This window comes from Conger conger, chromosome 10 (assembly GCF_963514075.1).
Source record: "Conger conger chromosome 10, fConCon1.1, whole genome shotgun sequence".
Classification (NCBI taxonomy): Eukaryota; Metazoa; Chordata; class Actinopteri; order Anguilliformes; family Congridae; genus Conger; species Conger conger.
In genome coordinates, this window is record NC_083769.1 from 36,956,283 (window position 1) to 36,983,188 (window position 26,906).

Genomic DNA, 26,906 nt, shown 5'->3' on the forward strand with positions numbered 1-26,906 from the left:
TGAACTGTAGAGGTGTGTCTTCGGTAGTCAGTCTGTCAATATGGCGATAAAGGCTGTCATATCAGCTGTCATGTTATTTGTGGCCATGTGCTGTCCACAATGTGGGCAACTGAATACTGTACATGTTTGAACGAGACTGAATCAGACGATAAAGTAACACGATGCACAGACAGTAAGATCTCGTCTGATGTATGAAGGATTTGCCTCACAGACACTGTATCTCCACAGCAGTGCACTGATAATGGCCCCGTCTGCTCAGGAAACCAATTTAACGAATACCGTGTAAAGGGTAAATGGTAAATGGCAAATGGCAAATGGCAGGCATTTATATAGCGCCTTTATCCAAAGTGCTGTACAATTGATGCTTCTCCATTCACCCATTCATACACACACTCACACACCAACGGCGATTGGCTGCCATGCAAGGCCCCGACCAGCTCGTCAGGAGCATTTGGAGGTTAGGTGTCTTGCTCAGGGACACTTCCACACAGCCCGGGCGGGGGATCGAACCAGCAACCCTCCAACTGCCAGACGACTGCTCTTACTGCCTGAGCCATGTCGCCCCACAGGGAAAAGCAGATATTTCCTCTTTAAAACCAAATTCTACTGCAGCCAAAAGCCCTCCTGCATTTAGTTGCCTAGTGAATGTTCCTCATTTATAAAATAAAAATGGAAAAGGAAGCAGCAACAGATTGGGCACCTCTGCTTCAGGACAGGGTGATCATCGTGAACCCAAACACAACCTTTAGGTCACAAGCCCAGTTACCTGACCATTACCCCACACCGCACAGAATCACTTTCACACGTTTCTAAGAGACAGCATTTTGTGACCGCACCTCAATAAACCTTTCAATGCAGAGAAGGCAAATAAGCCTTTCCAGAGGAATTGTGGAACTTTTCCATGGGCAATTATTTCTAGTGAATATACTGCCAATGACTGACAATCGGCAAGAAGTTACCAAGGTCAGGCTTTTGTTTACTGCTGTTCTTTCCAAATGTTCTGCACACAGCCCTCTCAATAGGCAACTTCACTTTCTGTCATTCAGCCCTGAAGAAACAGTAGCTTTATATGGACTCTTACAGACCTTCGGTTTTTAGCATGTCAAAACAACTGCTGAAAAACAAATATCTATCGATTCATTTTTATGGCTACTGCAGTGCATGTAACAATGTGCTTTTGAGTCCTATTAATGTCAATTGTGAATTAATTATATTGTGGGTTCATTTTGAAGGTCATTTCATCACCTATTCTAATGGCCATCCAGTGAATTCCAACCCATAATTTGGAAGCCATGGCTTTACTAAGCCTGTATATATCTCTATCTTGTTGGGGTAAAGTTGAGATGAGCAGGTCGTAAAGGTCTTGCCTTCTTTTGCTTTACATGTTTCTCAACAACAGAGCATTTATCAGATTGATCTGATAAAGTGGCAGGGCTGTCCCGTTAAAGTGACCGAAAACTGTAGTTACATCTGTTTCCTAAACAATGTTTTGTTCCCAATTTCTCTTTGAATTTGGAATGCCCAGTATTAGCTTCCCAATCGCTTACAGTACACTGGGCGTGGGTGGGGGTATGCTAGCACATTTACTCGAAAATGGTCATTTCACTTCAATGTACCAGCTCAGCTGGTCGGTTGGCAAGGAAATATTGCAAATAACAAAGCACACAACAATCACCACTGTTTTATATCCAGTTATATTGACATTCAGTATCAAAGTATAAACTGAAAACAGCACAAGGAAAACAGTTATGACATTGACATACAAAAGATTAATTTCCAGAAATAACAAAGCATAAATTACAGTGATTGGCATTATATAAAAGTATCATATCAAATAGATAAAGTAAAAACATTTGTGTGCATCAGGTACATGAACAAGAGAGGACACACATCCCAATAATATATTTAATATTAATATTAATATTAAGCATAACAAAGAACAAGGTAGTATTGCACTGTATTGCTCGGAAGTCTTTTTGCTTTTAGAGATTTTCTATGCTATCTGGCATGAGGCTCAAGGTGACAGTTTGTGAGTGAGTTATGAAAATGCTCTCCTGCAGTTTATACAATACAGCATTTCCTATCTAGTTTGCCAGGTTGCTTAACCTTTATATTCAATCTAGACAGATTCATCAAAAAGATGGCTGATACAAATATTCCCTTTTGCTGGTGATTAAACAGGAACCACTGCTTACAAGTGGCTTCTGCATTTAAACATTATTGATTATTCTGCCTCACTCAGAAAGGACAGAAGATGCACCCTTAAAGATGAAAACATCCATAGTTTTCAACATTAGCTGCAGTATTACACTCCTCTGTTAGAATGATGGAAAATATTCAAAGTATTTGGCAAATAACCTCGGTTTTGGCAAAGAACCCCCAATTATTAACTGAGAAAAATCACATTTTCAACCACAAATCAAACATTTTAAAACAATTATAACTGAAAATGACATTTTGAGCATTCCTGTCCTGCCAGATGTGCTTGATGTGGGCACTTGCTGTTGAGGTCGGTGATTGGCAGGTCAGAGGTGGTCACATGACAAAGAAAGAGGAGGGGCCAGAGTTGTGTTGAAGGCACTGCTTTTTCTACAGTACAACAGCTGGATTCATCAACAAGTTTTTTTATTTTTATTTAGCACCCAACGTAGGGCCCAGCATCTTCAATTCCCACCCCATTTTGCACTGTCCTATAGTTCTGTAGAGCATACATTTCCGCACTTCTCCACCAAAACACTTGGTGTCAAGAACTGCTTCTTTTCACACTGCAGACTGCAGCAAAGCTCGCAGAGTGGAGTCAGAGGAGGACCATTCATGTGTAGCTTTCGCATGCAGTCCGCAGGTGCCAAAATGACCAGTGGGGGGTGCTAGATAGCCATAAAATGTGAAACTCTAACCAACTCAACCCTCTCATACCCTGGGCAACACAACAGCCAATCACGCATTACCCTATAGAGCTGGCATGGTCCAGATTCCATCTAATCTCATATACTTTTCTGTCCATTCCACCCTTCTTTCGCTCACTCTCTCAGTTCCTCCTCTCTCTCACACAGACTCTCCCTCTCTTCAGTCTCCAGGACTAGTCAGGAATGTCTTCTCCAAACTTGGATTGATGAGCAGCATTTCGGGCTTCATATAGCACCTGGGGTTATGGAGAAAGAATGGAGGAAGAGAGGATGAGAGAGAAAGAGAGATGGAGAGAACAGAAGATTGAAAGTCAAGGAGGGAGGGAGAGAGACAGAGGGGGAAGAGAGAAAGAGAGAGAGAGAAAAAGGGAGAGAGAGAGAATGTTAGTGCAAACAGGAACAGGACTCTCTTGCAGGCGGGCTGACCGAGTCTTTAGCGTAGCAGCATTACCTTGTTGTGGACGTAGGCCTCGCAGGCGTAGCACCAGACAGACAGGTCTGAGAAGCTGAGGACCAGAGGATGTTCCGTAACCAAACCATGAGTCACCATGTGCTGGTTTACATAGCGGCCACAGAACACCTGACACAGGCAGAGAGGGGCATATATTTAATTATGTGTGTATACAGTATATATTAGACACTTGTTTATAATAATGTAAATTATGTAAATAATCATCTTTCAGAATAAGCATCTCCACAATCACACACCTTGAATTTGAAACCCTTATAAACTCTGAACGTTTAGGCTGTACTGTTGTGCTCTCACTCGGTACCTTGTAGCAGCAGAGACAGATCCAGTTCTCTGCGTCGGTACCACAGTCTTCACACGGCAGGAACACGTCTATTTTCCCAGCAGGCAGTGGGCCAACCGCCTCCAGGTGAGGACACCACGACAAGGGTTCCACCACAAACATGGTCTCCTGGAAACAATGGCACAACACAGAAGGTTCCTACTTATCCTGTGCGCGGCTAATCTGACAGCAGACCATACAGAGGGGGACAAAACCGCACGTACAGTTAGATGAAAATTTACTTTTATTTTATTTTTTATTTTTTTACCAGACAGGTCAATTAGGAAGAGTCAGGGAAGGCCCTTGAGGGTGAGACGCAAAGGGTAAAAGGACAGGAATAAGAACAGGTCAATCAAATTGGCTGGACAGAAGAAAGACACCAAACCAGCTACTGATACATAACTGGCAAGGGCACACTTTCAGTTATTGTTTTGAATAAAATTAGAGCATCTCTGTGGACAGTGGATCTGTTCTGCAGACTGTGGAGTTCTCTATGAGAGGAGATTGGATACTCTACCCCGTCCATGTTCTGGGCTCCACAGAAGAGCTCAAAGACAGGCTGATCGTTTGAAGGCTTGGACCAACCAGACGCCCCATCCAGGGCTGTACTCTCCTGTGCTCCGACTGCAGCAGCGCTGGAGGCCGGCTCGGGGTACGACTAAACGCAAAAACACAAACATTACTTTCTTTCCCTCCCTTTCACAACAGTGGAGAAAACTGTTCCCTGGATCAGCAGTTTGGCACCACCCTCACCTGCTCCCCGGACTGTTGCTGGAGCGAGACCCCAGGCACACCCTCTTCCCCCTCGCGCTTCCCAGGAAACACCTGGGCAGGTGACTTTTCAGCTCCTGCTGGACTCGGGTGAGGGGCGGGCTTCACCTTTGGCCTAGCCCCTCCCACAGGCACTGAGGCAGGACTGTGACTGGCGGAAGCGGGTTGATCCAGGTCCAGAGAGAGCAGGCCCTGTGTGATGTCCTGCAGGCATTCTTCCTCCTGTCCAACAGGGGGCAGTGCTGGAGACGCTGCTACTTCTGGCTGAGGGGTGATGGGAGGGCATTCTTGCCCTGGGGTTCTGGCTGGGGTCCCCTTTTTCGGGTACTTCTTGCCCTTGCCTGCGGAAGTGCGTTTACCTCTGGGGCTGGGCAGAGACAGACACAGAGACTCTGGAACTGTGGAGAAAAGAAAACAAGAGCAGAATTTAAACACTTCCCTGTCCTTATTTCCGAGCACCTTATTTCCAGAGGTGGAAACGCCAGGAAAGCAAAAATACTCCCCAGATAAATCCAATCACTTGGATTTGCTAATAAATCAGCCAGGAGATAGAACTAGTCAGTGAAATCAGCTGGACGGATAAACACAGGGTAAGACTTTTACTGTCCCTCTGCTTCAAATTCATTACCTGCGAGGGTCCAGTAGCCATCACTGCTTTCTCTGTTTTAGTGTAAGAATATCATCTTTAAATCTATATTATTATATAGATTGAAACTTTACCATTAAAGGAATATTACAAACTTTACCGTTGAAGGAATATTAACGCAACAGTGCAGGTATGTAATATAATGAGGCCGTGTTGATAAAAAGCATACTCTGTATTCTCAGGGAGCTCCAGTAGGGGGCGTGTGTGCGCAGGACGGAGTTGATGGCGATCTCTGCTTTCAGCTGAGGGGGTGGCAGGGTGGGCAGGGAGGGGGGCAGGTCTCCTAGCAACACGCTGGTGCACATGGACATGGAGTCTGAAATGGATGTGAGGTTGTAGCCTCCCTGGAGTGAACAATCAGAGAGGAGATAGTGAGGGTGGATACTGGACAACACAGAAACTGACCAGTTTAAACATTACGTGTGCAAATGTATGATTACAACACAGAAACTGACCAGTTTAAACATTACGTGTGCAAATGTATGATTACAGTTCAACTGGCTTAACTGGCATGACAAGCATACACTTATGCTGCCAAGTCATAAGCCCAAATTAAAATATAGATGATTAAGCAGACATAACCAAGCAACATCCCCATGACTGTTTTATCCCATTTTTCAAAGTGGTGGAACAAAACAAAATTAACTGTAATGTTCAGTTCTTGGCCCCCTACTGAAACTAATAACACAGAAAACATAAAACAAAAACAATTGTGCACCAATATGACATAAAATAGTAATTGCAAGCAATTGTGTATGAATGACATTTCTTAATATTCTGTAAAATTGCTTTAAATGGTTTTTAACGTGTCTGTTTTATGATGCCATATCTGTGAAGCACTATTGTATACTCAGGGAGCACTTTACCAGGTATTTATTAGACTTATTTTTTTGATTATTTGCATTACTGTCAGCTATGACCTCTCTCATTAGCAAGACGTTTTTGTCCACAGAACTGCCGCTCACTGGATGTTTTTTTCACAGCATTCTGAGTAAACGCTAGGGACTGCGTAAACTCAGTTTCTGAGATACTCAAACCACCCTGTCTGGCACCAACAATCATTCCACGGTCAAAGTCACTTAGATCACATTGTTTCCCCATTCTGATGGTTCAGCAGTGACTGAAGCTCCTCACCTTATCTGCATGATTGTATGCATTGCACTGCTGCCACACGATTGGCTGATTAGATAATCACATGAATAAGCAGGTGGACAGGTTCCTAATAAAGTGTACAGTGAGTATAAGTGCTATAGATCTATTATTATTACTTATGACCACCATAACAGACCTCTAGAATCAGCAGCACTCTTCCAGCCGCCAGGCTCATCAGCAGGTGGGTCAGGTGGGCGTACCCTTCTGGGGTCACCTGGTACCCACCCAGGGGGTCCCCCCGCGCTGCGTCGAACCCTGCAGACACCAGCACCAGCTCTGGGTCAAACTGGGTGGGTGAGGGTGACAGGGAGAGGGCAATTAATCCATGCACTGCCGCCAGAACACCAAACAAATGCAACACTCTTAAAAAGGGGTTTTAGAGTCCAGTACTGGAGGGCTGCAGTGATTCAGCACCAGGGGTCGATTCATATAACATTTGTTCCAAGGTGAAACACTTAGGCCACACTAATGCATCCCAATTAGTAGATGTCCAGTTAGCACACATCAGTTTTAATGAGAAATTGCTCCTAAGATTCAAGCACTGTAGAGCCCTGTGCACTTGATTAACTGAAGTCACTGATTGGCTAACAGTGCACACGCCATATCCTCATGGCCTAAAATGGCTGCTCACTGGCAGCCTTCCAGGACTTGAGTATGCTGGCCTTGCTCTAAGGCATTCTAAAAACCTAATGACATGACCGTGCTGTGGGACTGTCTGGACAGACCAGGTGTGTGCGTACCTGTCTGGCGATGGGCATGACCACCGTGTGGAATGCCGCCAGGTACTCCGAGTCGCCCATCTTCCCGCCGTTCCAGGGAATGTTGACATTAAAGCCCCGCCCCTTGCCCTGCCCCACCCTATCAAAGTCTGCATCATACGAAGACGGGAAGAACAGTCCGTTGTCATAGCGATGGAGTGATATATACAGCACACTGAGGGAGAGATTACAGAGAGGAATTAGAAGACCAATGTCTGACCATCATCCCTAATACTAATCTGTATCAAACAGAGGTCCTCAATCTTATCCAGAAAAGGCCAGTGTGGGTGTATACCTTTGTTCCAATCAAGCAGTCACACACCTGATTCTACTAATCAAGGTCCTTAGCAAAGGCTCTAGAGAGGGAGTAGCAGAATCAGGTGTGTAACTGCCCACACCAGCCCTTTCTGGATAGGATTGAGGAGCCCTGGTATAAAAACACTAGCATGACTTCATGCTGAATGCAATCTGCATTTATAACATTTATGTATGAATCAGCTGATGTGGACAGAGCCACACTGAGCTACCACTTATGAACCGAGAATGCGCTCATAAAGAGAGCCTTTGTGAAAGCAAAAGCAACAGGTTCCATCAAACTCAGCTTCAGTGTTAAATTAAAGCAAGGCCATGCTTTTCAGTGATTTTAGAATAACAAAGGGGTGTTTTTAGACTTATGTTAAACTGTCCATAACTGTCCATATTACCATATTACCTAACTTTAACTGTCAATGGCTGTTCACAGTTAGGTGAACAGGTGTGTCTCGTAATAGCAGTTCATATATTGGGTATTTTAGCACAGCTGGAAGGCTGTACTGACCAATCAGCATGCAGGATCAGAACTATCCGCTGCATAATGAGAAAAGCGGTGCCCTCACAGATGAGGAAACAGAACACAGGAGTAGCAGCTCTGCACATTCGCCTCACGCTCACGTACCTGTCATCCTCCTCAAACATGTGCTGCGTGCCGTTCCCGTGGTGGATGTCCCAGTCCAGGATGAGGACGCGGAGGGGCCTCTGGGCCAGGGTTTGGGCGTAGCGCGCGGTCAGGGCCGCCGTGTTGAAGAAGCAGAACCCACAGGCAGCGTCCTTCTCTGCGTGGTGCCCGGGGGGGCGAACTATGGCCACTGCGTTCCTCACCTGATCAACACACACGCACACACACAGACAGACAGATACACACACGCACACACACACAGACAGACAGATACACACACGCACACACACAATTAATGCAATGCAGTGTGTAACATTCCACTTTATGCGGAGGGTGCACATGAGCTTCTCCCTAATCATTTCCTCAGCCAATAAGAGCTGAGTTTGCTCACCTGTCCAATAATACGGTATGTGCTACGTTAAAGCATGCGCCAGCAACCAGTGCCGTGTTAAAGCATGCGCAGTCAGTGCTCACCTGTGCAGTGTTTACCTGTGCAGTCAGTGTTTACCTGTACAGTCAGTGTTTACCGGTGCAGTCAGTGTTTACCTGTACAGTCAGTGTTTACCTGTGCAGTCAGTGTTTACCTGTACAGTCAGTGCTCACCTGTGCAGTCAGTGCTCACCTGTACAGTCAGTGTTTACCTGTACAGACAATGCTCACCTGTACAGTTAGTGTTTACCTGTACAGTCCACGCTCACCTGTACAGACAGTGCTCACCTGTACAGTCAGTGTTTACCTGTGCAGTCAGTGTTTACCTGTGCAGACAGTGTTTACCTGTGCAGTCAGTGTTTACCTGTGCAGACAGTGTTTACCTGTACAGTCCACGCTCACCTGTACAGACAGTGCTCACCTGTACAGACAGTGCTCACCTGTACAGACAGTGCTCACCTGTACAGTCAGTGTTTACCTGTACAGTCAGTGCCCACCTGTAGAGTCAGTGTTTACCTGTACAGACAGTGCTCACCTGTACAGTTAGTGTTTACCTGTACAGTCCACGCTCACCTGTACAGACAGTGCTCACCTGTACAGTCAGTGTTTACCTGTGCAGACAGTGCTCACCTGTGCAGTCATTAGAGCTTGTGCTGCGTTAAAGCAGGCTCCAGCAGCTAACAGGGCGCTCCTGTAGCTCTCAGCGCTGATGTAGATGGAGTTGTACTCCTTCCCCAGTCTGTGGAGGTCCCTCGGCTTCATGCCCTCAGTAGACTTGATCCTGGCAATGTGCTCTGGGCTGAGAAATACAGGCACAGTCAGGAGACAAACAAGCAGGACTGACCAATGCACAGACACCGCTCTCTTTCACAGCAAGTGCTGCCATTTCGCTCCTGAAAATTGATGTGTTTTACCTGGAAAAATAGTTGAGGAGCACATCTACCCATTGGGATGCAAAACTGTGCTCCTCAATTAAAAAAAAAAAAACTTTAGGAGCACCTAAATCCTGGCAAGCAAATTGACCAAAGTGAAACATTTATGATTTCCAGGGACGTCTCAGTAAGACGTGAGCCAGACCAGGGTGCAGTAAAGCTGCAGTCGAGTGTAAATGATAACACTGAGAAATGGAGGATGCAGGAGGTCACCTGTGGCACATGGCCAGCTCCTCCTCTGTGGCCAGGCGGGCAGGAATGCGGAGACACCGGGAGACCAGGCCCAGGTCCTCATGCCTGCTGAAGATGCGCGAGATTCTCTGCGGGAGCTCTGGGTGATGGCTGCAGAAACACACACACACACACACACACACACACACACACACACACACACACACACACACACACACACACACACACACGTGTGTTCAGACAATAACATTTTACAATGTGGTACTCAGCTGGCTAGACTCATGGAGTGGAAATCCAGGAATCGTCATCAGCTGATCAGTTGTGGCCAATGGTAATGCCACAGGGACACAACTACATCTTATTAATCGATCTTCTTAATATACAGAAAAGCAAATAACCACACATCACAACAGTATGCAGAAGAGCATCTCCGAACACACAACGTGTCAAAACCTCTCAAGTGGATAGGCTACAGCAGCAGAAGACTGTCTGTTTAATATTATGAGTGCAAACACAACATTTATGTAACTGCTGGGTTAGAAAAGATGGCTGCCGCCCTCTTACCTGTCCCACATGTTGTGGTGCTCCATCATCCTCTGGTCATACACCAGCCCTGTGATCTGGGCGGGGCGTTCCCACAAACCTTCACTGGGCCTGTTCTGCACCGTGAGGGTCATGGGGTCACCCTCTGCGAGCAGACCCCCTTCTACAGAAAACACGTCCACAAAACATCTTATAACACTTATATACATACATATCTACAGGCACATATTCAACTAGAATACATATGGCATTCAATAGAGTGCAACACTACAAAACCAAGGTATACCAGTTCCACGTCAGATATTCACTAAAGTAAAAAAAAATGTTCATGCCCTTCACATCTGGAGAGGCATGTATCTTCATGACTTCATCTCAAATTGGGCATGAGATATGCCTGCGTAAACTCTAGCCACTCTGTGAAATGTTAATTGGTTATTCCCAGCTCCCTGACGAACCTGACAAACACTTTTGGCAGACATAATAAACACTTGTGCTTAACTTTGACTTAAAAATAAATTGGATTGTGTTGGATTTTTATCCCCTCGCAAACACGGTTTGGTGGGATTGTAAGAGCAAATCCAGGCAGCAGTCACATGCCGCAATACTTGACAACAGCCCCACTTAATAGATAGCCTGAAATAGCCGCCCCACCACGTGAAGCACATTAAAATGGTTTGCTCAGAACTCAGCATTGCAATCTGGACTCCAAACGTTAAAAAGAGGAGGGGGGTCTCACCCAGGACCTGCAGGCTGGTCCAGAAGGGGTAAAGAGCTGAGATGGTCTGTGATATTGACTTCAGAGCACTGGAACACATAGAGAGAAATACATTACATTACAATAGAGTACATTATATTTAGTAGACACCAACACTAATCTAGAGAGACTTACACAACTTACCATTTTTACATACAGTGGGAGCAATAATTATTTGATCCCTTGCTGATTTTGTAGGTTTGCCCACTTACAAAGAATGGAACTGTGTAGAATTTTAATCATATTGAGAGACAGAATATCACAAAATAATCCACAATAACAACATCATATAAATGTCCTTAGACAGCTCCTTTGTCTTGCCCATGGTGGAAACGTTGGAATCTGATTGATTGTGTGGATAGGTGTCTTTTATACAGCTACATAACGATGTAACAAATTGACACAGGTGTTTTGGGTAATGAGTTGAGATTAGGAGTGCTTCTTAATGGAAAAGTAACTGGTCTGTGGGAGCCAGAATTATTGCTGATTGGTAGGGGATCAAATACTTATTTCATGCAAAAATACAATAATACATTTATAAAATGTATATGATGTTGTTATTGTGGATTATTTTGTGATATTCTGTCTCTCAATGTTAAAATGTACCTATGATTACTATGAATTCTACACAGTTCCATTCTTTGTAAGTGGGCAAACCTACAAAATCAGCAAGGGATCAAATAATTATTGCTCCCACTGTAGTATCCATTTATACAACTGCATATTTTTTAAACAACTGAAGCTCTTCAGGGTTAGGTACATTGCTCAAGGGTACAGCGACAGTGCCCCATCTGGGAATCAAACCTCCAACCTTGCAAGGCCAGTCCCTTCAGGAGAGACACTGACAGAAACAGGGCATGCTTTCAAGCACACACAATAATTGCACATGTACTGTACCCACACAAAGAATAATTACAGACAGACAACGCAGGCTGTTCATCTCATCAATCAACACATCTCTGCACATCCTCTAATAGCTGAAATACTGAAAACAGTAAAGAGTTATTCCTCCTGCTCCCTCACCTCTCACTGGGGGCCCCTGGACTCTCCAGGGGAGGGCAGGAGTCTCCCAGCAGTGACCTCACAGACGCACACACTCCGTCAGCAGTGGACTGCAGGTTATATCCACCCTGAAGGACAAGGAATTCATTTTCAATGAAGACAATTAGACTCATATTTTAACAACACTAAGAGGTATTATTTATAGAAAAATACGATCCATGCAAACTGACCCAGAGAGAGTTCGAAATCACGCATTACCATGGAATAGCATCCCTAACTAGAGATGTGCATTTCCTAAAGAAATTGCAAGAGCATGATTGCTTCACATTGGTGGAGGCAACCACATAGTATTGCTGCTACCAATCATGGTATTCTAATATAGCTGTAGGTGGTTGCTAGGTGTACCAGGTGATTGCTAGGGTGTATTATCTGGTTGCTAGGGTGTACTATTTGGTTGCTAAGGTATTCTTACGTGGTTCTTATGAGGTGGTTGCTAAGGCGCACCAGGTAACTTCTAGGGTCTTGGTAGGTGGTGCAATGGTCTCACTAGGTTGTTGCTAGGGTGTGCCATGTGGTTCCTATGCTTTAATAGGTTATTGCTAAGGTGTTACTAGGGGGTTGCGAGGTATTGATAACAGCCAATCAGAGAGGTTGAATGTGTGGCTTGGGCCAGTAGTTACGCAGGTGCCAGATTCAAATCAGGTAGAGGAAAAAGTCAGAAAAAAGAACAGAAAAGAAAAGTTTGCTTTACCTCCAGGGCCAGCACCAACCTGCCCTGAGCCAGACCTTGCAGCAGGTGGGTCAACACAGAGAAGCACTGAGGACTGGCAGCCATCTCCCCCTGGAGAAACAAGCACTCAGTCAGTCACAGACACAGAGCAGAGCAAAACAGTTATTTATGTTCACCAACACAGAATGGTCCTTTACATTTACATTACATTTACATTTTAGTCATTTGGCAGACGCTTTTAATCCAAAGCGACTTACAAGTGCATAGGTTCTACCATAAGTCAGAGCATCACATCCAGAAACGAGCAAAATACACAGGAAATGCTGTTCTAAACATAGTTGTCATCATTTTTTTTTTTTTTTTTTTTTGGGGGGGGGGTTAGACAAGGATAGGGATATCAGAAAGGAGGGGCAGGGGAAATCAGGAGGGAGGACTAAGGTAGAGTTTGAAAAGGTGGGTTTTGAGTCTGCGTCGAAATAGGGGGAGGGATTCTGCTGTTCTGACAGTGGTAGGCAGGTCATTCCACCACTGAGGAACCAGAACGGAAAACAGGCGTGAACGTGCAGCTCGACCGCCAGGTGCACGTAGAGAGGGAACCGTAAGGCGTGGTCTAGCTGGGGAGTAGGGAGTGATCAGGGATTGTATGTAAGGTGGGGCAGTCCCCTTAGCAGCCTGAAATGCCAACACTAGGGCCTTGAAACGGATGCGTGCGGCAATGGGAAGCCAGTGGAGGCCAATGAGAAGCGGGGTGACATGAGCCGACCTGGGCTGATTGGTGATCAGGCGGGCTGCAGCATTCTGGACCAGCTGGAGGGGCTTGATGGCACACGCTGGGAGACCGGCTAGGAGGGAGTTGCAGTAATCCAGGCGGGAAATGACGAGCGCCTGGACTAGGAGCTGGGTGGCTTTCTCAGTCAGGAGATGACGGATACGGCGTATATTATACAGAAAGAACCTGCAGGTTCTGGCAGTGGAGGATACTTGTGGAGCCAGGGTGAGGCAGTTATCAAGAGTCACCCCAAGATTCTTTGCCGTACGGGAGGAGGAAACTACAAAGTCCTCAACAGTCAATGAGAGGTCGATTGACGGAGAGGACTTAGCAGGGATGTAGAGAAGCTCAGTTTTGGCAAGGTTGAGCTTCAGGTGATGGGAAGTCATCCACGCAGAGATATCAGCCAAGCAGGCAGAGATCTGTGTGGTGATTTGGGTGTCGGGGGGGAAGGAAATGAAGAGTTGGGTGTCATCAGCGTAGGAGTGATAAGAAAAGCCGTGGGAAGAGATAACAGAACCAAGAGACATGGTGTATAGCGAGAAGAGGAGAGGCCCAAGAACCGAGCCCTGCGGGACTCCAGTTCGTAGGGGTTGAGGGTCGGAGACTGCGCCCCTCCAAGTCACCTGGTAGGAGCGACCAGAGAGGTAGGAGGAAAACCAAGCGAGTGCAGAACCTGTGACACCCATCCCAGACAGCGATGAGAGCAGAATCTCATGGTTGACTGTATCGAAGGCGGCTGACAGGTCGAGGAAGATGAGGACAGAGGAGAGGGATTTTGCTTTAGCAGAGTGGAGTGCCTCAGTGACCGCGAGCAGGGTGGTTTCAGTGGAGTGGCCACTCTTGAAGCCAGACTGGTTGGGGTCATGGAGATTGTTGTGGAGAAGATAAGTGGACAGTTGGGAGCAGACCGCCCGTTCCAGGGTTTTAGCGAGAAAGGGAAGAAGAGAGACAGGCCGGTAGTTGTTCAGGGCAGAGGGGTCAAGAGTAGGTTTTTTGAGGAGGGGAGTGACTCTGGCCCTCTTCAGGGAAGAGGGCATGGTGCCGGAAGAGAGGGAGGTTTGATTAGAGAGGAGAGAAAAGGGAGAATGTCCTCAGATATAGATTGTAGGAGGGGAGAGGGGATGGGGTCAAGAGGACAGGTGGTTGGGCGGTGGGAAGTAAGGAGTTTCAGTGTGTCAACCCTACTGTCTGTACACTTCTATAGGATTATGCATTCAACATCTGGAAGTGCTTACCTTGAAATCTCCAATGACAGAGTCAAAGCCAGCTGCCACAAGCACCAACTGTGGCTGGAACTGAAACACGCACATTACAGATTTAATCACATTAAATTACAGCTTTATTGATAATGCACTTATGAACATGAGGTACAAAAACACAGGGAACAATACCTCATAAGCCACCGGCAGAAGGAGCTGCTGAAAGGCTGAAATATAATCTCCATCTTTCATTCCAATCTGCAGCAGAGAGGAAAAACACAAGCGCACCATCAACAAATGGTATCTCCTGCTACCAGAATGCAGTGTTAAAACAGCTCATAAAAAAGTTCATTCGGCAACGTTTTTCAACAAGCACAATATTACATTAATGTACACTGTATATTGAAGGGCTAGTCAGACACAAATGTGAGGCAGACACCAGTCTTGGAACTCCTATAGGCCTGGAGCAAAAAGGGACTTTTTATCGAATGAGGTAGTACACATTTGCACAGTCCCTCCTACAGGGTACAAAGGCTCACTGTCAAAAATGCTTCATTAGTATGGTGTTGACTCTGTCGGCAGGAATGCACATAATGAATGAGAAAGAGAATGATGTGTTGGATCAGTACCCTGTTCCACGGCACGTTGATGTTGTAGCCTTGACCGTCCCCTGTGCCCACAGCGCTGCTGTCAGACTCAGGCAGGTGGGGCCAGAACGAGCCCTCTTCATATCTGTGCATGGAGAAGTACAGCACGCTGCAGGGAGAGAGAGGACACCGTCACACACAGACACATCATACGCACTCAGAGCACCATCACACACACAACTACATCACACACACAGCTCCATCACACACACACAGAGAGCACCATCACACACACACACAGCTCCATCATACATACACACACACACACACACCTCCATCACACACACACACACACACACACACACACACACACAGCTCCATCATACATACACACACACCTCCATCACACGCACACACACAAACACACACACACATACAGCTAAAGCACACACACACACACACACACACACACACACATACAGCTAAATCACACACACCACACACACCACACACACACACACACACACACACACACACACACACACACACACACACACACAGCTCCATCGCAGAGAGCTTAGCTACTCCATATCCAGAGCAGATCTCACTGTACAGTTCTCATATTCAATCATATTCATTTCTCATATTCATTCATTCTGACAACAGTTAGAGAGACGCAGTACCTGGGATCCTCCTCAAAAATATACTGGATACCCTGACCATGATGCACATCCCAGTCCACAATCAGAACTCTGCAAAACAATAAAAGATCGAGACATCGAGAGGTTGTAGTTCCCACATTAACTGTGTTATGTGCATGTATGCCGGTGTGTGTATAAGTGCAAAAACAGGTTTTATATGCATCATAACCTTCATATATGCAGTTCTAACACTGCTGCATTCTCCATTATTATTCTGTACCACTGGGTCAAATTTGACCTGGAATAGTATCTTTGTAGCCAAATGGTGTACCAACTAAACATCAAAATGGTCTTCACCAATTTTACACATTTATATCAACACTTGGAGAAAAAATGACGATGACGATAAATTCTAAAAGGGCCAATTTTGACCTGACCATAACAGGAAGCCTAACCTGAATTACAGTCAGTGCAGATGGGTAGCACTGAAAAACATAAGCTGTATAAGACATTCGGTATTAGTGTGTCTGACAAGAAAAAAATAAAAGCGTACAATATGCTGGCTGAGTCTTCTTTATGACACATGCCTATACCGCCTTTAGTGTGCTGTTTATCTGGTTCACAGTCCTGCATCTGGTCAGGTATGATGTGTTATTTTTTTATCCTCTGCACTGTATCATTCATAGCGTGTGTCAGTGCTCGTTGGCTAGAAGCTTCTGCAGCGAGTGCATGATTTACTCAAAATGGAAATGATTGATGAGGTGGGACAGCGCAGGAAATTCTTTTTCAGCATAGTAATCTAAAGAAACACTATCTCAACATGGCATTAGCCAGCTTCGCTGTAAACATATCAGTCTGTTAAAAAGTGCAGTGAGCTGCTAGATTATCTGCACAACTAACTAATGTTTTTGAATGGTTTAATGTTATATAACATGACTGTTAGTTGTAGCCTATTGATAACTAAATGTTGCAACCGCAAATAGGCCTACGTCTGTGCCAACAGCTAGTGCGAGCAGCATAGACGTTTCTAATTATGATGCAACGTCTGGTTATTGATTTTGTCTACTGATGATGAATAGCATGGCTATTATGAACACATTGTCAGTCATAATATTGAAGCTAAGCTAGGCTATTAGCATTGCATATTTGGATCCGTTTGTTCACCTCCTGAGCCAGGTCACGTTTATGTAAACTAAATCTAATCACAGGCTCTGTGTAATTCAGCTCATCTTCACAAGGCTGGTAATTGAAAAAGCAGGAATCCACAATATAATGATCAGTCGCTCTGTGTACAATCTTTGCAGATTTTGCATAGACAAACACATCTCGACTGGACCGTGAGATGAGGCACATGCTCGCCACAGCTCTCCTCTTTTAACAGCAGCCTGTTTTAGCATGGACTTCAGATGTGATGTGTGCTTAATACAAGCACCAGAATAAACAAATCATTATTGAAAGACACTGAAAGCAGACCCTATGGTTAAATAAATGCAGGTTTACAGACTAATTTATTAAATTGTTATTATGCAGTCTTGGGTCGTGCTGTGGATCTTGTATCAATGGGTCAGATCGGCTTGCAGAACTAATGGGCTGTACGTACGGGTTGCGGGGTGGGTACGGCACTGCACGTCGGGCATGGGTTGGAGTTGTGTCTTGAAAATTAGACCCACGCAGGATCTGGCTCAGTGGAAGCTTATGTGCTAACCGCTACATGGGGAGCAGCGTGTTCGCCAGCCTGTCTGTCCTGTCCATGTGTCTGTCTGTCTGTCTGTCAGTCTTACCGCTCTAGGCCGTGTCGTCTCTGGGCATAGCGAGCCGCGATGGCCAGGTTATTGAACATGGAGTAACCGTTCATCTTATCAACATGTGCATGGTGACCTGGAGGTCTGGGAACACAAAATAGACAGGGACAGAATACGTTAACTACTTATGACAGACATGGAAAGAGAGCTTCAATATCAGATACACCAGGAGCTGCAAGTCTGGGTGAAAACAATAACAAAAGGACAACAATCAGCGTTTGGCCCACTGAACACGATCAACAGAGCAGAAGGCAAGAAGAGGCAATAATCCATCAAGAATGGCTAAGAACAACAACAAACAATGACCCCCAGATGCAGGAAATTTTCAGTATTTTCATTTTTCAGAGAACTGTCAAACTATCCAATAGGCTTGAGAAGAGCCAAAACAATAAAATTCAGTGAGCACATTCATTTGATATGTTACTGCACAACAGGGGCGTCATTTCAGGAAAAACTTAGGATGGCAAAAAGTAAGAAACACACATTAATATAACTTACATCAATATACCTCTCTACAGAGCCATAATACACACATTAAAGTTAATTCATAATCATCAAAATCACCCAATATCTTTCTCATATCTCTCTGCTCATTTCACCCACCCTCCCTACCCCTTGACCTTGTGTATGTTACCTAGCCACAGAGAATCCGTTTCTCAGGTCTGATGTCATCACTTTGTCAATGAGCTCCAGGACGGACCCAGCAGCCAGAGTGGCACAGAGAAAGGACTCCTGTGGCAATAACAAGGCAGTGAGTCACCAAAAACTCTGACACTTCTACTGCAAAACACCTACACTACGACTGAAAAACACCAACACTTCTACAGTAAAACACATATACTTCTACAGCAAAACACGTACACTTCTACTGCAGAACACTTACGCTTCTACAGCAAAACACCTACGCTTCACCAGCAAAACACCTAGGCTTCTACAGCAGAACACCTACGCTTCTACAGCAAAACATCTACGTTTCTACAGCAAAACACCTACACTACAACTGCAAAACACCTACACTACGACTGCAAAACACCTACGCTTCTACAGCAGAACACCTACGCTTCACCAGCAAAACACCTAGGCTTCTACAGCAGAACACCTACGCTTCTACAGCAAAACACCTACGTTTCTACAGCAAAACACCTACACTACGACTGCAAAACACCTACACTTCTACTGCAAAACACCTACACTTCTACAGCAAAACACATACACTACGACCGCAAAACACCTACGCTTCTACAGCAGAACACCTACGCTTCACCAGCAAAACACCTACACTTCTACAGCAAAACACCTACGCTTCTACAGCAAATCACCTACACTTCTACAGCAAAACACATACACTACGACCGCAAAACACCTACGCTTCACCAGCAAAACACCTACGCTTCTACAGCAAAACACCTACACTTCTACAGCAAAACACATACACTACGACCGCAAAACACCGACGCTTCTACAGCAAAACACCTAGGCTTCTACAGCAGAACACCTACGCTTCTACAGCAAAACACCTACGTTTCTACAGCAAAACACCTACACTACGACCGCAAAACACCGACACTTCTACAGCAAAACATACACTTCTACTGCAAAACACCTACATTTCAACTGCAAAACACATACACTTTTACTGCAAAACACATACACTTCTACAGTAAAACACCTACACTTCTACAGCAAAACACATATACTTCAACAGCGAAACACCTACACTTCAACAGCAAAACACATACACTTCTACTACTGCAAAATACCTACACCTCCACAGAAAAACACCTAACACCTAAAGTTCTACTGCAAAACACCAACACTTCTACTGCAAAACATCACCAGGGAGCATTTCAGCAGTATTATTAGTATTGAGTACAGAGTGGTAAGTACTCACAGGATGGATGTAAATAGAGTCGTATGTGTCAGAGAGCATTCTGAGCTCACTCTCAGCCATCTTGGGTGTGGACTTCATCAGCTCTATGTACTCTTTCCTGCACACACACAAATATAATATAATATAAATATAACACGGATTCAACTGATCAATTATGAATGCCTGACAAACACAAAGACAAAATATCAAAAAGGAAAGTATCACTTGAAATATCACTTCAAAAAACACTTATGAGGAAAGACTAAAGACGCTTAATCCCTTGAAGCGACAAGCCTTTTTTTTTGAGCAAGGCAATTTTGATTGAGGTTTATACATTTATAAAAAGGGATTAACAAAGTTAACAATAGGAGATTCTTCAGGTTGAGTTCTGTTAGCAGAACAAGGGGGAGTAAATGGAAATTCGCATAAATTCCGTAGACGATAGGATAAATGCCGTAGAGACAATAGTAAGTAGCTTGCCAGGCCCTGTAGCGGAGGCATGTTATGTTATGTCATGTTATGTTAAAATGACTTACGTATGCACCAGAAGGAGCTCGTCTTCTGTAGCAGTCCTGGCCTTAAATAAAAAGGACAGTTAACATTGACATACAGAGAAGAGCCAAACAAATTCAGCAAAGAACGTCATTATTGACAACAAAAATTGACATTGAAATTGACGGTTTGCTCTGTTTGTACCTTACCTCCACCCGTACACAGCGGGAGAGAAGCCCCTCCTTCTCCAGCTGCTCCATTACGGTGGTCACTCTTTCCGGACATTCTGGATGGCTGCAGTGTGATATTTCAAAGTTAACCATTTTAAAAATTGAGATGGACAAGATTGGCTCAATAGAAGGGAATGACTCCACTCACTTGGTGACTTTTGGTTCTGTTATCTCAGAGCTCTCTTTTTTAAATCCATGAAATAACACTCCTACATCATTTCCATCACACTATTTCACAGGAAGTGCAAACCAAAAATGTATTAAATTGGAAATACATCTGATTTCCTCTCAAAATGTTTGTATCAGGTATCAGGTCACTTACATCTGCAATGCAGAAATTCAGCTATTGTATGAACATTTTTATAGTGTTTATATTAAACAGAAATATATCTCACAAACAACATACAGACACCAAGCTACAATTTTGAGAATGTAAGGGAGTGCATTTTGAAGACATCTGGGTATGGGTCATGCAGAGTGGTGTGCAGCCAGAGAAAATCGTGTACAAGGCCTACAGGAAGATAGCTGCATGGCAGGGGAGGGAAAACAAAATGGTGTACAGCCAGAGAGAAAGACTGGGAGACAGCTCCAGAACTAACCTGCTGTCCCAGAGGCAATGGAAGCGACTGAAGGCGTCAGAGTAGACCAGGCCTGTCCCAGTGGCTTTTGGCTTGCTACGTAGGTCCTGCAAACACACACACAGCACAAGCAAATACACAAAGTAATTATCAGTACATGTTATAATACGGTTTAATCACATTGAATGAGTAGTGAAATAATTTTGCATAAATAATAATCATTGTCATCAATAGCACAATGCAGCACAAGGGTCCACTTAATAAAGGCTGCATTACAACATTTCTACAACAGGTTTCTAATCATGTCACAGGCAATATTAATCTATGGGCTAAAGAGCAGTTTGTCTCCCTTTGAAAACAAAATAAGGCACATTACGAAACAGTTTGTTCCCACTTTGCGCCTTGTGATTGACTGAGAGACATTCAAAAAAGTGACATCATCAGAAGATACATCCCTCCTAACTCAGCAGAAACAAACCACTGTGATGTTTGCATTCGGTTGATTAATCGTATCAGAGATAAGTACCCGAGCAACGCTTCAGAAGAGCTCCGTTCTGTTGTCAAAGTGACATAAGTTTGAACCCGAGTAATTGTAAAAGTTCTTTACTGCATCGTTCTTCTGCTCCCTGCCTCAGAGCCTCACAGTGAGTCAGTCCTTTGAGTGTTCTGCACACACAAAATAAGTTTGGCACCAGCATTAAAGCTGACTGTAATTGTAGTTTTACAAAACCAAATGAACTGTACAGAAGCTTTGACAAAGTGAGCGGCGATTCTTTTCTGATAAGATGCCCGTTCCACACTTTCATTCCACACTTTCACAACCAAGTCCCGGACTGTGAGCAGGTAGAGTGCCAGAGTCATAAAGGCTATTTATGTTACACAACAAAACAACAAATGTGTTACATTTTCCTACAATCAGAAAAATGACATTCTTCATTTCTTTCATACATACAGTCAGTTCCAGAATTACTGTGTTCCTTCACAATGTGCTGCAGCAAGCACAATACCGCAGAACACTATTCCAAACACTGGTACTGAAGAATTTGCCAATTGTGCAAATTGAATATATTATTTTATCCTACAGGTACAATAGTACAAAGGACCAGAACTTGGTGCACACAGCAAACCTCCAGAGGCCTGAAGAAAAGCAAAAGCAATTGCTTTTGTGAAGGAATGAGCTGTCTTTTTTCAGTACGCAGGAGAGCGCACAGCCAGTACCAGGTCTTTCAGCTGGTTGATCATCTCGTCCTCTCCTTTGCTTCTGTCCATCCTTCCTTTCTTCCTGGCCTCCTGTAGACTCTGCTTTTTGCTTGCAGGCTTGTTGCTTTTCTTCTAAGGGAAGGAGTGAGGGAAAAAGAAATCAATACAACATTTAATACAATGCCAAATACAGTGTTTTGAATACAGGAAAACAGACTGAAGTACTGTCTGAATGACAAACCAGCTAACAGAAAATGTTCTCACTGTTTTGTCAATCTTATAACATTGGCACTACATGGCAAAATTGTGAGAACATTTTCTGTTAGTGGGGAAAGTGTTGAGTTGGGTGCAAAACAATCCAGCAAATACAATTTAAGACAAATAAAGATTCATACCTTAAAACTACCTACAGCTTTGATCTGTCCCAGGTAAAACAAAGAGTCACTCTGCCTGCCTGACGCTCCGCTAGCTACTTTTATGCGACGCAGCTGGAGGGTACAGACACACACGCCCCCTTCTTCTCAAAGACTTCTAACTTAAACATTAAACATGCTAGTTATATCCTGCTGTGAACAATGAGCCAATCTTCAATCAGTTTGAAGATTAAAAAGTGTTGAATCCGTTTTTTCCAAGTTAACAAGCAACGACACATTGTTATTATACAAAAATCATTAAATTATTCCATGAATGTTTCAGGCTTTGATAAATTAACATTCTGAAATGACAACCAAAAACCTACTTTTCAGATCCATTAAATTGTTTATTATTTCACAGATTTTCCCATTAATTTCCACTGCTGCTACAGAACAATGGGTACAGTTCTATTATTTATGAGGGCTGACCATTTTCATTCATTTCTACTATAAATCCTAAAATTGAGAGCTTCACCAATGGAAGGGGTAAGAAATGTATCTAACTGCCTTACTTTTGACATGGAGTCAGGTGACCTGGGAGAGCGGACGGAGCCTCTGAGCACCCGGGACCCTGGGGGGTCTGGATTGGAATCCATGTTGGATCAAACTTTCCCACAAAATGATGGGTCCTGCAAGGAAAGACACTAAACATTAAAACCTATCCTATTACTAGTTATGTTACCTTCTGTGTCCTTAGCCCTTTGAGGAGTAGGGTTTTATTATTCTTATTATTATTATTATTTAAGATTTTTCCCTTTTTCTCCAAATTTGGTTGCCAATTATACCCTATCTATACCAATCATCCATGTTATCTAGGATACACCTATGATGATTTAAGTTTAGTATAGACTCTCTGAAACACGATCAGCCCAGGTATGAGGTCCTCTGACCCGTATCAGTAAAGCAGTCGCGTTGTATAGGCAACACCCCTCTCCGTGTAAGCAACTACAGTATCATCTCTGCTCAGCATGAAACCAGCTAGGATTACGGTATTAATGACAACTGAGTAGTTTTTAGCTCATGAAATTCCGTTTCCTAAGGAGTAGTTATATTATACACACACACACATACACACACACACATATATATATGGCTTGCATAAAACAACACACATTTGTTTTGTCTGCATAAAGAAACCGTACATTTTCAGACTGTTGGGCACCAGCAAAAACAGTTCTTGAGACTTTATGTAGTCAAAAGATCTCAAGAACGGTAACCATTTTATTTAGTCATTTTCAAGCTTTTGTTCAAGATTAATCCCTTTAACACAGATTAAAGGGGTTAATCTGTGTCTGTAAGATTGGCCCTAAATGTAATCATGTCTGAAGGACATTTTACATAAGTGTGCCTCTCTACAGACCCCCAGAAGGAAACAGACTGTGTTTACCATGTTGACACAGGGTCATCAAGATTTGACGAAAAGACAGTGCTTGTGAATACAGGACTATTATAGCCATCATTGCGCTGCCTCTGGGCAATTCTGCCATCTCAGTGGAATGCTCCCAGAACTGTTTTAAGTTGAAATAGTACTGTATAGACCATGGGTTTTCCCACATACAGTGTTCGGTATCTTTATATAGCTAATGTTGTGTGAAATAGGTTGGCGTCATTGGTGGGGTAGTACACTGGTTGCTGAATAAATATGTTGAAATACCATTTAGAGACAAACCACTGCTCGCCATTCGCATATAGCCATTAATATTACACCTTTCCACATTGTAATTCTATTTCTGCATTGCACATTGTTTAATAAATTGTATAAATTTTAACCTGTATCCTCGCACCTCTCAAGAGTCCTAACAGACAAAGATAACACAGGATACCTGCACCCCATAGACACTCGCCTACACTAGTGCCGTCACAAGATACATAAGTGTATACATCACTGTAGGCTATACAGGCCAGGGGCACGTCCACATCTACACAGACAGATAGAGAAGTTGACCATTCCAAATTTGTGTCAATTATCTTTATATATTCAATAAAGACCATCGAAAAAACATTAGCGTCATTGGATTTGTCATTATCAAGATATTGGCTTTTAAATAAGGGGTCGCACCCAAAAAGACACTTGCGGAGGAAATGGGGTTTGTGTTTTGGAGCACCATATCTTTGGCATCTGAAGCAGGGAAAAACCGGAAAAGTTGTACTTTGACAAAGTAATTTTCTCTCTACTTTCAGACTATGAACTCCCACTTTTCATAATACTGCTGGGACCCAACTTTGCATTGTATATTTTAAAAATAAATTAGCTATTTGGCTGTATTTCACAACTTGACTTCACAGCTTGTAGCTGGTAAGATATTTTCTAGAATTTCAAGTGTGGATAGCATACACCAAGTGACGCTTATGTAGGAAGCTGTCAACCTATGTTTTATTGTAAATTAAGCATCTCTTTGAAATGATCAAAACAAGCCAAAACATAGCAGTAACAACTCCATCTTTCATACATAAGTAGGCTTATTATAACGATCAGCATTTCTCATTTGTATCCTTAAATAATATTTGGGATACGCTGAACTGTATTGCCTACAAGATGTCAGTGTAAAATAGGGTAATTCAGTGGAAAATCAAACAGAGGTGATTCCAATTAGGCTCAAACTTTGTGTAAATGTTCTTTATATATTTAATAAAGAACATCCAAAACATTAGCCTCATTGGATTTGTCATTCTTTCATATTGGCTTTTAAATATACGTAAAAAATACTGTCAATATTACTGGCAAACGGGTAGCTAGCAAGCGAACACAGGTAAGTGGCCGCTTCCCCTAGAATTTAAGGTTGATTTTCTCCTGAGGAATGTGGTTCATGATTACGGTTACATATTGCCTATCCCAGACACCGAAACACTTCTGATGATGTCACTTTTGACTGGAGCAATTATTATAGAGAAATAACAAAACAACTTCCCTGCGTTCGGAAGACCGTGTTAGCTCACGTTGTTCCGAACACCACCTAAAGCACAACTACTCCTGTTTTTTACTCCGTTACAAGCCGTGTCAGCTTTGCCGGGCCGTAGTCTCTCGTTAGCAACAGCTTCCCCAGCACACTGCCACAGAAGAGCACCATTACCTTGTCACTGTATGTGAAACGGATCGCGTTTTTTCTGAAAACGGAAGGAATTATACTTTACACAAAAAAAATCCAAAGCTGATCTGGAAGTAATTCCTATTTATTTTTCATGAAAGTTTCACTGTTCGATACATCGTTAGCTAGCTATTTGTTGTTGCTAATATAACTACTCGTATTATCTCGAACATTATCAGTTTGCAAGCCTTTTAACTCGCCAAAAAATGCTACATTTCATATGTAGTTTCCACCAGCGAGTAATATATCACAGACAGCAAAGTAAACTATACTTATTGTCTGGACTTACTTTTTGATGTAACAGCCGCTTCAGCGCTAAAATTATAAATATGTACACGCCCCTAGTCCGGCTAGGGCGCAAAATGATGACGAAATGCTGACATCTGGCTGGGTTTCCGTATCGTCGAGTGTGACCATATGAGGTCGCTGTAATTACACAAACGTTTCTCAAAAAGACATTGCCTGGATGCAACAGGCCTACTTATGCGCGATGTAGTCAGTGAGCCCAGAGCACAAATATTTTCTTTGATTTCATGCAACAGATTTAAGCTCTTTTATGCGACATATAAAAACTGGTTTATGGCCATTTCAAAAGGACTATGGAAAATGCCTAAAACAAGAATCAAGTAACCAAACCAAAAACGTTCAATATGCTCCTGGGACTCAAAAGAAGGGTTTTGTTTCGATAATCCAAGTGTCCTGGATGACAAACGTTGCAGGTGGCAGCCTGTAGTGTAGTGGTTAAGGTAAATGACTGGGACATGCAAGGTTCCAATCCCGGTGTAGCCACAATAAGATCTGCACAGCCGTTGGACCCTTGAGCACTTAACCCTGCATTGCCCCAGGGAAGGATTGTCTCCTGCTTAGTCGAATCAATTGTACGTCGCTCTGGATAAGAGCATCTGCCAAGTGCCGGTAATGTAATTATTTTAATGCATTTTATTTTATTTTTATTGTAGAGTAGGTTTTCCACATAGTAGTATATATGGTTCTTGAGAAATAAACTGCCAGGTCTTAGGGCATTATCTTTAAAGTGGCTATTAAATGGTGGGCTAGACTTTTTGGTTTATTGTATTTGTTATATCTATATCAATTATACATGTACACATCCAGTCCTGACTTGAACCCAATAGAGATACTGTGGCTGGATGTGAAATTAGGAAGGGGGCAAATACTTCATGACACCATATCAATATGGCACTTAATTATGTAGCTACAGCTTTTCATGCTCATTCAACTGTGTACCACAACTTGCTACCACATACTGCAGCCTCTGCTCCTAAGATATACACTTGCCATATTGTGTCAATTCATCCTAATGTAGACCAATGCAGATAAGAGCATCTGATATATAAACAAACAGATAATATTATCCAAAGCTGTTTCATCACTTAGTTCTATAGTTATGGTGCAAGGAAATATGACACAGCCGATTCTTTTAAAAATATAACATTTGCACAGTCAAATTTGAAACACTTGCACAACCAGCTACAACA

General features: G+C 43.4%; 1 protein-coding gene across 3 annotated transcripts; it reads right to left on the bottom strand.

Moving 5' to 3' along the window:
• Positions 1 to 1,678: 1,678 nt before the first annotated feature.
• Positions 1,679 to 25,759, bottom strand: hdac6 (histone deacetylase 6). 3 transcript variants are annotated; one of them, XM_061257838.1, is made up of 28 exons: positions 25,700 to 25,759; positions 22,837 to 22,953; positions 21,930 to 22,040; positions 20,733 to 20,818; positions 20,113 to 20,197; positions 19,948 to 19,988; positions 19,433 to 19,529; positions 18,176 to 18,273; positions 17,521 to 17,625; positions 15,782 to 15,850; positions 15,141 to 15,267; positions 14,704 to 14,769; positions 14,548 to 14,607; positions 12,562 to 12,651; positions 11,832 to 11,938; positions 10,791 to 10,858; positions 10,076 to 10,217; positions 9,533 to 9,661; positions 9,018 to 9,186; positions 7,959 to 8,161; positions 7,007 to 7,199; positions 6,403 to 6,552; positions 5,284 to 5,458; positions 4,451 to 4,866; positions 4,215 to 4,355; positions 3,680 to 3,826; positions 3,358 to 3,486; positions 1,679 to 3,142 (listed from the first exon to the last, which is right to left on the bottom strand). In XM_061257838.1, the coding sequence occupies exons 2-28, from the start codon at positions 22,918 to 22,920 to the stop codon at positions 3,080 to 3,082; spliced, it is 3,351 nt and encodes a 1,116-aa protein (XP_061113822.1). In that variant the 5' UTR covers positions 22,921 to 22,953; positions 25,700 to 25,759; the 3' UTR covers positions 1,679 to 3,079. The 3 variants fall into 3 exon arrangements, with proteins under 3 accessions (XP_061113822.1, XP_061113820.1, XP_061113821.1); XM_061257836.1 differs by having other exon boundaries at positions 21,930 to 22,043; XM_061257837.1 differs by lacking the exon at positions 25,700 to 25,759 and adding an exon at positions 25,396 to 25,474 and having other exon boundaries at positions 21,930 to 22,043.
• Positions 25,760 to 26,906: the final 1,147 nt, after the last annotated feature.